This window comes from Antechinus flavipes, chromosome 3 (assembly GCF_016432865.1).
Source record: "Antechinus flavipes isolate AdamAnt ecotype Samford, QLD, Australia chromosome 3, AdamAnt_v2, whole genome shotgun sequence".
In the NCBI taxonomy this organism is placed as follows: domain Eukaryota; kingdom Metazoa; phylum Chordata; class Mammalia; order Dasyuromorphia; family Dasyuridae; genus Antechinus; species Antechinus flavipes.
The window spans coordinates 360,585,675-360,599,491 of record NC_067400.1 but is presented as its reverse complement, the minus strand read 5'-3'; the positions used below and the strand labels follow the sequence as shown (position 1 = coordinate 360,599,491).

At 31.1% G+C, this 13,817-nt stretch overlaps 1 protein-coding gene across 2 annotated transcripts in view; it reads right to left on the bottom strand.

The window, feature by feature from the left end:
• Positions 1–13,817, bottom strand: part of RAB3GAP1 (RAB3 GTPase activating protein catalytic subunit 1) — a 96,065-nt gene that overhangs the window by 77,736 nt on the left and 4,512 nt on the right. For both annotated transcript variants that reach the window (XM_051985784.1, XM_051985786.1), the window contains exon 3: positions 13,735–13,810. In XM_051985784.1, coding sequence (XP_051841744.1) covers positions 13,735–13,810 — 76 coding nt within the window. The remainder of the gene's footprint in view (positions 1–13,734; positions 13,811–13,817) is intronic.

Below are 13,817 nucleotides of genomic sequence, written 5' to 3'. Positions count from 1 at the left end.
AAAGTTGTCTGAAGAAAACAACTTAAAAATTACAATTGGTGAAATGGAAAAAAATATATACTGGAAAACTACTTCTTAAAAAGCAGATTTGGAAAAATAGAAAAACAAACAAACAAAAAAAAAACAACTGATGAAATGGGAAAAGAGAACAATTCCCTAAAAAATAGATTGGCGAAATGGAAAAAAAAATTCAATGAACAAAACAACTCCCTTAAAAGTTCAATTGGCCAAATGCAAAAGGAGTTAAAAAATTTACCTGAAGAAAATAATTCCTTAAAAATAAGAACTTAACAAAGGAAAGTGAATGACTCAATGAGACACCAAGAATCAAACAAATCAAAAATAATGAAAAAATATCAGAAAATATAAAATACCTCGTTGGAAAAACAATTAACCTGGAAAATAGATCCAGGAGAGACAATCTAAGAATTATTGGACTACCTGAAAACCATTATGAAAAAAACAGCTTACACAACATCTTTCAAGAAATCATTGAAAACTGCCCTGATATCCTACAATCAGAAAATAAAACAGCCACTGAAAGAATCCATTCATCATCTCTTCAAAGAGACCCCAAAATAAAAACTGCAAAATATACTTTAGCTAAATTCCAGAATTATCAGATCAAGGAGAAAATACTACAAACAGAAAGAAACAATTCAAATATCAAGGAGCCATTATCAGTATTATTCTGGACCTAGCAGCTTCTATTTTAAAAGATCAAAGGACGTGGAATATGATATTTCACAAGGCAAAGAAGCTTAGATCGCAGGCAAGAATCAACTGCCCAACAAAACTAAGCATTATCTTTTAGAGAAAAAGATGAACATTCAATGAGATAGGGGATTTTCAATTATTTTTGATGAAAAGACCAGAGCTGAAAAGAAAATCTAATCTTCAAATACAGAATTCAAGAAAATCATAAGAAGGTAAAAAGGGAAGAAAAAAATAAGTTGTTTAAAGATTAAAATATTTTGAGAATCTTTATTAAGGGTATTATTCTTAGCGAGTGTAGATATAATTTGGCTTTACTATAGTGATATAAAAAAGAAACTAAGGGTAGAATAGGGATTGTACTGGAAGGAAAAAAAACCAAAAGAATGAAAAAAAATAAAATAAAATAATGTGAAATATTTCTTGGGGGTAATAACTGACTTGGGAAAAAAGATTAAGGAGAGATAATTTTAAAATTACTGCTCTAGCTGAAACATAAAACAGCCTAAACATTATCTTTCAAGAATTTATCAAAAAAAAAAGGGAAAAAAAAATTATTTATTAAGAAAAACTGTCCTGATATTCTAGAACTAGAACCTTTCAAGAGATCCCAAGATCAAAAGTCCCAAGAATATTATAGCCAAATTCCAGAACTCCCAGGTCAAGGAGGAAATGTTGCCCAAAAAAAAAAAAAAAAAAAAAAAAAAAAAGTTATTCAAATATGGTGCAGCCACAATCAAGTCAATACAAGATTTAACAGTTTCTATATTAAAGCCTAAATTTAGTTAAGGGTTATGGAAAATACTCAAATTAGCATAAAGTATTTTCTAAAAAGCATGTTTAATACACAAAGTGCATTCAGAAAGGACAAGCTGAACTGATGTTCAGCAAAGGTGACACTGTTATGAGAACAAAGAAGAAAACGTGAATAACTAAATTCCCATTTTATTTCTTAAACCAGGACAATTTTCTTTAAACTAAAGAGCTAAAAGAAATTGTAGTCCAAGAAAGGAAAAGGAAAGAGAGCTGCTCATCTCTTATCTGTCCTTCACACAGTTGCCAAAATGATAAATCTTGTGGCACTGGTCCAACCATGTCACTCCCCCTGTTTAAAAATTTGTAATGGTTCTAGGATAAAAATATTGTCTCTTTAGTTATACATTTAAGCCCTTCACAATATAGCCACATCCTGTTCCAGTCTTTATTTCCTTTCATTTACCTTAAAACTTAAAATGAACCTTCCAAACTTGTCACAAGGTTTCTATTTCAAGGCATTAGCCAAGGCCTTTTATCCCAACACCTTCATTTTCTGCCATTAAAAATAATTTTTCTTTAAAATTTAATAAAAGTTCCATGTACTCTACTCATGTGATCACCTCAGCTGAAAGTATTATCTCTTTTTTAAAATTTTCATTTAGTTGAGGGCTCTCTTTAAACTTCATTACAACCTACTTTACATAACACAGTATTCATATTATTTATACTTTTTCTACCGTTCTTCCAGAAAATAAGCTCCTTAAAAGAATATATTGTCAAAGGCTTAGAATATGATATTCCATAGGGCACAGTGAGTTAGCATTACAACCAAGAATCACTCATCAAGCAAAAATGAGTATAATCCTTCTGAGTAAAAATCAGATATTCAATGAAAAAGAGGGCTTCCAAGCATTCCTGGTGAAAACACCAGAGCTGAATAGAAAAAAAAAATGACTTTTTTTTTTTAATAACTTTTTATTGATAGAACGCATGCCAGGGTAATTTTTTACAGCATTATCCCTTGCATTCACTTCTGTTCCAATTTTTCCCCTCCCTCCCTCCACCCCTTCCCCTAGATGGCAAGCAGTCCTTTACATGTTGAATGGGTTACAGTAAATCCTAGATACAATATATGTGTGCAGAACCGAACAGTTTTCTTGTTGCACAGGGAGAACTGAATTCAGAATGTATAAATAACCGGGGAAGAAAAACAAAAATGCAAGCAGTTTATATTCATTTCCCAGTGTTCTTTCTCTGGGTGTAGCTGTTTCTGTCCATCTTTGATCAATTAAGGCTCTCTTTATCGAAGAGATCCACTTCCATCAGAATACATCCTCAAACAGTATCGTTGTTGAGGTATATAATGATCTCCTGGTTCTGCTCATTTCACTCAGCATCAGGAAAAAAAAAATGACTTTCAAAAACAAAACTCAAAAGAAGTATAAAAAGGTAAACTGTAAGATTAAAATTAAACTGTTTACATTTCTACATGGGAAAATGATACTTGAATTCAATTCCTAGAAACATTCCCATTATTAGGGCACTTGATACATAGAGGGCATGGGATTGAGTTGAATATAATTGGATAATTATTTTAAAATAAAATTAAAGATTGACAAAGAAGAATGAACTGGGAGAAGGTTAAGGGACAGGTAAAAGAGAACTGAAAGAAATTTTATAGTAGAGGAGAAGATAAGGGAGAGGAGGACCATGTGAACCTTACTCTCAGCAGAACTGGCTCAAACAGGAAATGATATAAACACTCAGCTAGGTGTAGAAATCTATCTTACCATATAGAAAAGTAAAAGAAGAAAGAGATAATAGACAGGGTAAAATGGAAAGAGCAGGATAAACAGAAAAATAGGATGGAGGAAAATATACAATAAGCATTACTATGAAAAAAATTTTATAGCAAGTTTCTCGGATTAAAAATTCATTTCTCAGATATTTAGAAAACTGAGTCAAATTTATAGACATAAGAATCATTCCTCAATTGATAGATGATCAAATGATAATAGGCAGTTTTCAGACACAGTAATCACAGCTATTTATAATCACGTATGTTATAAATGACTATTGATAAGAGAAATGCAAATTAAACCAATTCTGAGCTACCATCACATACCTATTTGACTGGCTAATATGATAGAACAGGAAAACGATAAATGTTAAAGGGGATATGGGAAAATTAAATACTAATGTACTGTTGGTAAAAGTATATATTGATTCAATCATTCTGGAAAGCAATTTGGAATTGCGCCCAAAGGGCTATAAAACTATGCATATCTTTCAACCCAGCAACATCAATACTGAGTCTTATACCAAAGTGATAAAAAACAAAAATATATACAAAAATATTTGTAGCAGCTCTTTTACTGGTGGCAAAGAATTAGAAATTGGAACTCAAAATCTGAAAAAAAGAGAATGTTAAAATTGTTTTTATATGTAATTGGGGGAAAACAAAACATTAAATTTAAAAAATGTATTATGTCATTTTAAAATACTTGTATCCCCACTGCCTAGCAATGTCTTGCAAAAAGTGGGCACATGTTTATTTAATCATTTAAAGAGGTGTCAATCTTTGAGTCCAGATCTATCACTTCGATCTAGAATTACCAAAAGAGCAAATTACACATGTAATTATAAAATCTATCAGTGACTTTTGAAAAATCAGGGAAACTGAAACAAATCCCAAGAGAATGAATAAAAACTAATATTCAAAAAAGGTGAAAAAGAACTCAGAATTACAGTAATCCTAACAATAGCACCCAATAAAATTAATAAATAGCTTATTAAAGAGTTTGTTTGTAAGTCCTTGGAAACAATAAACAGAAATCATAGGGAACCAGCATAAATGCAAAATAAGTATTACGCCAAAGTAACTTTGTTTCATTGTTAATTTTTAATAAAGTTACTAATACAGTAGATCACCAAAATGCCAGATACATATTGCATCCTAATTTCACCAAGGTATTTAATAGTCTCCATAATCTACCTACAATCCACCTTTCTTTCTTTCTTTCTTTTTTTTTTGCTGAGGCAATTGGGGTTAAGTGACTTGCCCAGGGTCACACAGCTAGGAAGTATTAAGTGTCTGAGGCCACATTTGAGCTCAAATCTTCCTGACTTCTGGGCTAATGTTTTATCCACTGCACCACCTAGCTGCCTCCAAACCCACCTTCCTAATTTTAACCTTACATTACTTTTTCTTATACTTCATGTTCTAACTATTCTCATTCTGTACTTTCCTTTCTCAATGCCTTTGTAAAAACTTTTTCCCTAAGGAAGAATGGGCCTCTTCAATACTCATCTGCTGAAATCTCTTCCTTTGAAGCTCCACTCAGTGTTTTCAATTACCCATAGGACATTTATACCTAGACATACCCCACCAATATAAACGCATCACATTAAAGCCAATTTTTAGTATTTTTCTACAAACTTATTCCTTTTTGGGACTCAATTATTGCTATTAGTAGTACCTCAATTCATCTTCTTCCATGTTTATCTTTGACTTTTCCCCTCTCCCTCATCTCCAACAATCAAAAATTTCTCAATTCCTATTTATTCTAACACCAGAGTATCCTTTGCCATATTCTTTTTTATTACCACTGATACCACAATAACACACAACTTGACTAGCACTCACATAGACTTGTAACAGTCTAATCTGTTTCCAGACTATAGTCCCTTCTCCAATCCAAGCACTCCAAGGTTATGAATGTAGCTACTGGGAGAATGGTGGTACTTCTAGAGGAGAACCCAATGCTTCTCCTTTTCTCTTTTTTTGGCAGAGGGGACTATGAATGGCGACCATAGCATTTGCTGGGAGACTGAAGTGATAGCATAGTTAGATTGGCTGACTTGTTATTTTTTGTTAAAAATGATGGATTACTAGATAAGGGAATAGGAAAGAATATATTCAAAGAGAGGGCTAATATAAAAATCAAAGATCATGAAAAGTAAAAAAAAAAAATTAATAATACAGGTATCAGTTAATAAGGGCTAGAATTAAGACAGCATGAGAGCCCTGTTACCACTCTAAGTTAGATCCTAAATATCAGCTTACTATGAATAACAGCTGTATCTATACATAATTACCCATTTTTATTGTTGTTTAGTGAAATCATGTGTGAGTCTTTGTGAACCCATTTGGGATTTTCTTGGCAAAGTTACTAGAATGGTTCACCATTTCTTTTTCTAGCTCATTTTACAGATAAGACAACTGGGGCAAGTGAGGTTAAGTGACTTGCTTAGAGTCACAAATTAAGTTTCTGAGGCCAAATTTGAACTTGGGAAGATGAGCCCCTGCACTCTACCCATTGTACTATCTATCTGCCTCTTTAATTTCCTATAGCTATATACAAAAAATAGCTCAAGACAAAATTATCAATGCCTGAGGAACAGAATTACGGCAACAGCAATAACTATAGAAATGGTGACAAAGTCAAAGTTGTATTCAGAAGAAACTAGATCTTCAGAAAGTTTAAAGCTTGGGCAGCTATAGCATATTAACAGGATATACCAATTGTATAAATACTAGAGGTAGGTCAAAATAATGAAAGCACATAGGACTAATAATTAGAAGCAGGAAGGAACCTTAGTCATCATCAATGTAGTTCGGCAGTTCTCAAACTTTTTGGTCTCAGGACCTCTTTATATTCTTAAAAGTGAATAAGGACCCCAAAGAGCTTATGCTGTGGGCCATTAGAAATTAACATTTTTTTAGTTTTCACCTCATAACCATCATGAAAGGCTGTCAAGGACTTCTTGTTGTGCCTAGTTCACCTTTTAAGAAACACTGATTTAGCTCAACCTCTTCATCTTTCACAGCTGAGGAAACTGGTAAGTTTGGAAAGTGAACTTGTCCAAGATTATACTGGTATTAAAAAGCAGAGGGAATAATTAAACTCAGCTTCCAACTCCCCTGGTCACCATTTTCTTACATTTGTTGTTTTCCTCTCTTACAGTATAAGTTTCATGAGAGCAGGGACTGTCTTGATAATTATATTTGTATCCTTAATGCTTGGCAGTGACTGATATAATAATGCTTTTCAATGCATTCATTCATTCATTCACTCCTATTTTCAAATCTGCATTAGATACTTTCCTCTTAATTTAATCTAAACAGTTATATTAAATATTCAATATAATTACAGGTAATTTTTACTTAAATAATAACTACCAGATGAACTGCCATCACTGACCTTGCCACTACTCTTGTAACTGAAACTTCAATTCCTTTTCTAATTCAGATATAACTGCAGTGTCACCAAGGTACAATACTGGTATTGCTGAGGTGGTCTGGGACAAACCAAAGATGAATAATAAAAAACCCTAAGACTTTTAGAGAAGCTACAGCTTCAGAAGTGAAAATGCTAAAAAGCAAAAACATTCTGGGGAGTTTCTTGGTACCAATACTTTAAATAAGGTCACTTAGTAAAATATAATGAAACATTAGGTCTGAGTAGAGATCTGCATTATAATTCATCTTCAAAATATAAGCCATTACACTTTGCTGGAATCCTTACAAAGTGTTAACTCATTAGAGTTGATAGAGACAATAATTATCAAATTTAGCATGGTTCAGTATGATTGATCTGATCCTATGAGATGTTATGGGCCAGAACTTGAAACAAAGTACTAAGTGGAATTGAGGAGACAATATTTAAATCTAGTTTAGCATTGATTTAATCATACAACAAATAATGGTTTCCCAGTGATATAATGATTGGTGTGTACTCAGTGAACAGCATATAAGCAAGAAGCTCTCAGGGCCAAAGAACACTCTGGGAAATACAGAAGCCCAAAAGCCCATTCTCGGAAGCGGAGTCAGATTCATTCCATCTTCTACCTTTGTGCTGGCTGGAGGCTGAAAAAAGCAGAGGCAAAGGACAAGCTGCAAGAACTCTTGGAACCAAGCAGAGAAATAAGCCTCTAAGAAAGCTAACTGGGCCCAAGAGATAAGAAATAAATGTTTGGATTTTATCAGCTGGCTATATTTGGAGTGATTATTACTCTGAATTGAAACTAAGGCTGCCTCCAGAAAAACCTCCCCAAGAAACCTGCTCCCAGAGAGAACCATTATATTTTAAAGAGAACACCACAACACTTGACTTTGATTCCTAATAAAATTCTAGAATGCATTATAAAAGAAATAACTGAATATCTGTTCATCACAGGGGGTCAACATGGCTTAATCAATAGTTATGCCATTTTAACCTAATTTCTTTTTTGACAGCTCTTTTTTGTTATTAAACTGATAGATCAAAGTAATAGAGCAATAGTTTAGTTTAATTTTAAGTATTTTGTAGTCTTTCATCCTATTCTTAGCAAAACAATAAAACTATGTCTGTCCTAGACAACTATATAAAAATGGTCATATGGCTAAATTCAATGAGGTATCATGAATGATTCAACTTGGAAGATATTTTTCCCCTGAGACAATTGGGGTTAAGTTACTTGCCCAGGCTCACACAGCTAGGAAGTGTTAAGTGTCTGAGGCTAGATCTGAACACAGTTCCTTCTGACTTCAGCGCTGGTGCTCTATCCTCAAAAGATCACTTAACAGATCTTTAAGGTGAATAACAATGTTTGTCGTGTTATATAGGACAATTATTCAGATATGGGTTGAAACAGTTACCCTTTAACTTTGCAAGATTCTAAAATTTGATTAACTCTAAGGTTCTTTCCCATTTTTAAATCCTATCATCCAGAGACTATATTTGTATCCCACATTATTTTTCATTATATTCTGTTTTTTACTTCATTTTGTTACAAGTGAGAAATTCTATCAGATTTGCTGAGGTTAACTAGAAATTGATCTTATTAAGTCTAGTGAAGTAGCTGCCATTACATTACACTTTTGTGTAAATTAGTTTTATCAAAAAGCTTTCTTCCTAACAACTAGAAGAAATCATCAGCCTTAAGAAAATAGCATTTTGAGTGGAAAAAAGACAAACTTGAGAAGAAAAAAAAGATTAAAGTTGCTAGAGCAGAAGATGCAAGGGTGAACCTTTCTTTTGGGAAAATGGAATCCTTTCTTCCTTTTCTTCTTCTATTCCACATGATTATCTTTTAACTAATTTCAAAAATAATGTGTTATGAAAAGTTCATCAGTAAAATCAGCTGTGTGAAATTTGGACTTTCTCCAAGTTCTAAGATTAAGCTACAAGATACTATTTAACTCATTTAACTAATATAGTGTTAATATTACCATAGAATCTATCTTTTATTAAAAAGTAACTACAAGAAATTTGAGGATTTCCAACTTGAAATTTTTTTTAAGTTTTTATTGATGTTTTTATTTTACCTTTACAAATATTTACAGACTAATCCCACATTTTATAACAAAGTTAAACAAGTAAAACTAGAGTTAAAGTTCACACATTTTCTATTGGGAGCAATCCCCCAAACGTTCTATTCTTTAATTAATAGAAATCTCTTTTCTTTTTCTCCCACTTCCTTACCCCATTAAATTTTTTTCCCTAACAAATATACAAACAAAATAAATTTCCTCAATGACTCTGAGTAGCAGTGTGTGTGTGTGTGTACATATTGTTATATTCTATAATCTAAACCTATAATATCTAATAATGTATTATAATATTTTCATCATCACTTCTGGAATCACAAAAGCTCTTTGTTCTGACTATAATTCTTAGAGCTTTCAATTTTGTTTATTTCAGTAGTATTGTTAATTTTATTGTTTTCCTAGTTCTGCTCATTTCATTCTTTGTAAGTTTATAAAAATCTTCAAAATTATTCACATCATTGATGCTATAAAATAAATTGGTCTTTTGCTTATTTCACTCTGCATCAGTTCACATAAATTTTTCTAAGTCTTTTTAAAATTACCTCTTTCTTCATTTCTTATATTACAATAGCATCCCATCATATTAATATACCACAATTTATTTGGTCATTCTTAAATTGTTAGGCATCTCCAATTTCCCAGTTTTTGCTTTTGCTACAAAAAGAGCGGTTATATTTTTTCTTCTTTATATATAGTTTGTTCTTTATTTGACTTCTTTTGGGTATATATCTAGCAGAGATTTACACCAAAGTTTGTGCATTATTTAGTAACTTTTTGTGTATAGTTACAAACTGCTTCTTCAGAATGGTTATACTTATTCAAAGTTCCAATACTGCACTCATGTGTATTTTCCCATAGCCCTTCCAAAACTTATCTTCCTTTTTTGTCATTTTTGTCAAACTAATGGGTGTGAGCTAGAATCTCCTATGTACTTTAATTGATTTCTCTAATTATTAGTGATTTGAATATTTTTTTCATATAGCTATCATCTGGATTTCTATCCTTGATTTCATATTCTGAGGAATAGCTTTTTAATCATATATTTCCATCAGTTTCTTAAGTAATCTTGGAAATGGGACCTTTACCAGAGAAAATGTTATAGATTTTTCCCACAGCTATTTCCCTTTCAATTTTGTTTTTATTAGGTTTGCTTATACAAAAACTTTTAACTCCAATTACAATTATTCATTTGATCTATGATCCTCTATCAATCCCTTGTTTATTATGAACTTTTCTTCTACCCAAAGATTTAATAGATTAACTTTCCCCTTGTTTCTTTAATTTATGATGTGGCTTTTTATGTTCTCCTTTGAAGTAAGCGATGATATTATTGGTTTAAATCTAAGTATTTCTGTCCAATTTTTTCCAGCAGTTTTTGTCAAAAAGTCAGTCATTACCCTTCTATTGAGTGTCTGTCTTTGTGTTTAGTTAATACTGGGGTATTAGATATAACTAATCTATAATAATAGTTATTTTATATATAGTTATAGATTATTAATAACTATTATTAGTATAATAATTATTATATTATAATAGAATAAGCAAAAACAAGTTAGCATATCAATAGATGAAGAAAAAGCTTTTGACAATAAAGGACACAATTCTATAAAAAACACCAACAGTCTCAGCAATTAGAACTGGGATTCTTCCAGTTCTATGTAGATTTCATAGAAGAATAAAATAAGGGTAAACACAAGAATATCACTATTTAACTTATACCTCAGAAAGATCAAAGAAAAAGGCAAAAAACCTACACATACAAAAATTTAGCAGCTCAATTTTTTGCATGATAAAAATCTGAAAATTAAGAGGATAAGGCCAGAATCAGCTCCAGCCACATGTGATTGTGAAGGGTGATGGCTTCAAAAGAGAGTTGTGTCAACTTTGGCAGGAAGGAGAGGTGTTTTTGGTTATTCCATGAGAGAGGTGAATTTCTAGATAGATTAACTGTCCTTTTGTAAGAAATGTTTTTAAGTTATGGACTGCTTGTGTTACCAATATTATAACTTCATTTATATTATGGGTGAAATAAAATTTTAAAACCTAGTCCAAATATTGTCATTAACATTGGAAAAATGAATCCCAAGTTTGAAAACAGTAACACCACCATCACAACCCCTAAAACCCCCTCCAAAAAAACTCACAAATGACTTGAAAGTTGGGATAGTGGCCATCTTGTAAAATACAAACCATTAATAAGAGCACTGAATATAAAATTCAGTACAAAATTCTTGCCAAATAAAATGTGAAAAATAAAGGCCAAAAATGGAAAACAAGTCATAAGAAAATAAGACACTACCTTCCAATATTTTTAATGAAATTAAAATTCTAAAAATCACAAAATACTGATTTTGAAACTCACCTAACCAAGCAAAATTTGTCACTTTTAGAGTACATTTTGGAAAAAGAACATTACCTTAATTAAGTCTCTCCCAATATGTTTTTAATATATAAATGGTCTATCTTTGGAAAATATCTTAGGAAATTATCTAAAACCTATATGATTGAAAAGGAAGACTAATCTTGTAGGGAGAATTAGACAGTCACTGAAAAATGAAAAATGAAAAAATTATATGAAGGCTTCTAGAATATTACTTGGAAAAACTCTGATAGATTTATGGAAAGGCAAGAATCCATTCATTTATTATTTCAAAAATAATCAGCTTAATCAGCACCAACTATATATGTTAGGCACTGTACTACTGGGAAAATAACAAACAAACAAAAAAAACCCTGCCAAAATTCAATTGGCAAGAACAAATATAGATGAAGCTAAAAGGAATGGAAAGGTTATAATCTTCACAGGTGAAAGATTTGAATAAAGAAAGACTGATCCATAATCATATGATGGAATCCACTGATTTTTAAGTGCTTAATCTAAGATTTACTAAAAAACCTAACCTACTGGGCCAAACTAATCCTCAAAGTAAGCTAGTTCTTGCAGGGTTAAATAGTGTCATATGGCAACTTAATTTATTATTTCACAGACATTAATTACTTTGGGCATCAGCATCAGAGCAACAATTCCCAAACCAAATAACACTTTAGAATACTACAATACCAGTCTCCCTGACTAAGTCTTTAACTCTCCACAGTGGCTTTCAGAAGACCTGCACTCAAATTTTAACTTGGTCAATTACTAACTTGTATCTTTAAACAAATTTACTTCATATATGTGAGTTTCTTCATAGGTAAAATGATGGGGTTAGATTGGATCATGTTAACTCACAGGGCCCCAAAACATGGAATAAAGTTTGAAAGTAAGAACAACAAAAGGGAAAGTGTCAACCTACAAAGCACTATATAAAAGGAAATCTATTTTACAAACTATCTACAGAAAACATTAAGCAGTTTTATTTTGCGAAAGTTCATTAATATTTATGTTGATACACCAATTTTCTGTAAAAAAAAAAATAAATTTTAAATACAATATTAAAGAAGTGCTTTAGATTACATATGACATTTCTTTAAATTATGTTTTGCTATCCAAAAAAAATTTTATAACTGTTTATAATATGCAACATTTATTATGGTCATAAAACTTCTAAAAATAATGGTAACAGTGATAAAAGCTAATATTTACAAAACATTATATTGCCCTGCACTGTGCTATTTAGTGCTTTAAAATTATCTCATTTAACATTACAGCAATATGCTATTATTATCATCTCCATTTTATAGATAAGGAAACTGGAGCAAAGAAATATTATAAATGACTTGTCTGGTGTCATATAGTAACAGAGGAAATACAGCATTTGAAGCTTTCAAAGAGCTTTACAACATTTTAAAGCAACAGAGGCCTGAAATGAAGCACCAAAACACCTCATAACCAAAAAATGTTCATTAATTTCTTATATTTAAGATATTTGCCCAAGGAATTAAGTAACCAAAGTAGTTTAATTTACAAACAAAAGAATCTGAAGTTCAAACAGCAAAATTCTCATGCAGATATTTAAATTTAAATTTTAAAAAAGTTTAAATAATCTTTATGTAATATAATTTTTCTTAAGAATAAATACATTTTAAACACTATATTAAAAAGATAATATTTAAGGTCAGAGAAGCTATCATATTTAAATTCTACTTATTGTTATAAAAAGTTTATAGCCTATTTTGGTTCTAGCCAAAAAATGATCTGCTGAAAACCTATTTTTACTTACACAGTATTATCTTCTCTTTTTTAAAAAAAAAAAAAACTTTTTCACAGTATTATCTTCTTAACTGAGATGTGGATTGTTAAATACTTTTTTAAAAATTTATTTTATTTTCAGTTCTACATTTTCTCTCTCCCTTCACCATCTCTATGGCTAATTCTAATATTCACATAATCACATATAATAAATTAAAGTCAAGAACTATTCTCTACATTATTAGCAGCGGTGGTAGTGGTGATGGTACTAAGTAGCAATAGCAGGTAGAATGTATAAAGAACTTTTAAGGTTTGCAAGGGACTTTACATATTTTATTTCAATTGATTCTAACAATTCTGTGAGTTGTGTGCTAATGTTATCTGGATTTTATAAAAGAAGAAACTGAAGCTTAGAAAGTAATTACTAGTCTAGGGTCACAAAACTAGAAAAGTCTGAAGAGAATCAAAAAAGTCAATGAATAGTCAAACAAAAAGCTCAGTCCCAAAATCCAGTAGAGAAAGCAGATGAACAAAGAGCCTTTACTATTTTCTCCATACTGAGAGTTAAGGAAGAAAAAAAAAAAAATCACCCACAAATTATTGCATTCTATATAAAACTTTATTTTTGAAATGTTTCACAAGCATTCAACATGTACTTTTTGACTAGAGAGTTAAATATGCCTGTCATCAATTTCCATTAGATACCGTTTAAAGCAAATTACATATAACTTTAAATGACTAAGAATTTAAAGATACAAAGGATTATTGTGGCAAACGACAATTTAGAAAGGGTTTTTTTTATACAGCAAATAGCAAATCTGACCTTTTCAAGTGGCTTTCCCAATGAGTTTCCAATGAGTTTCCAGTCATTCAAGACTTCTTCAACTTTTGAAATAAACCTAGGAG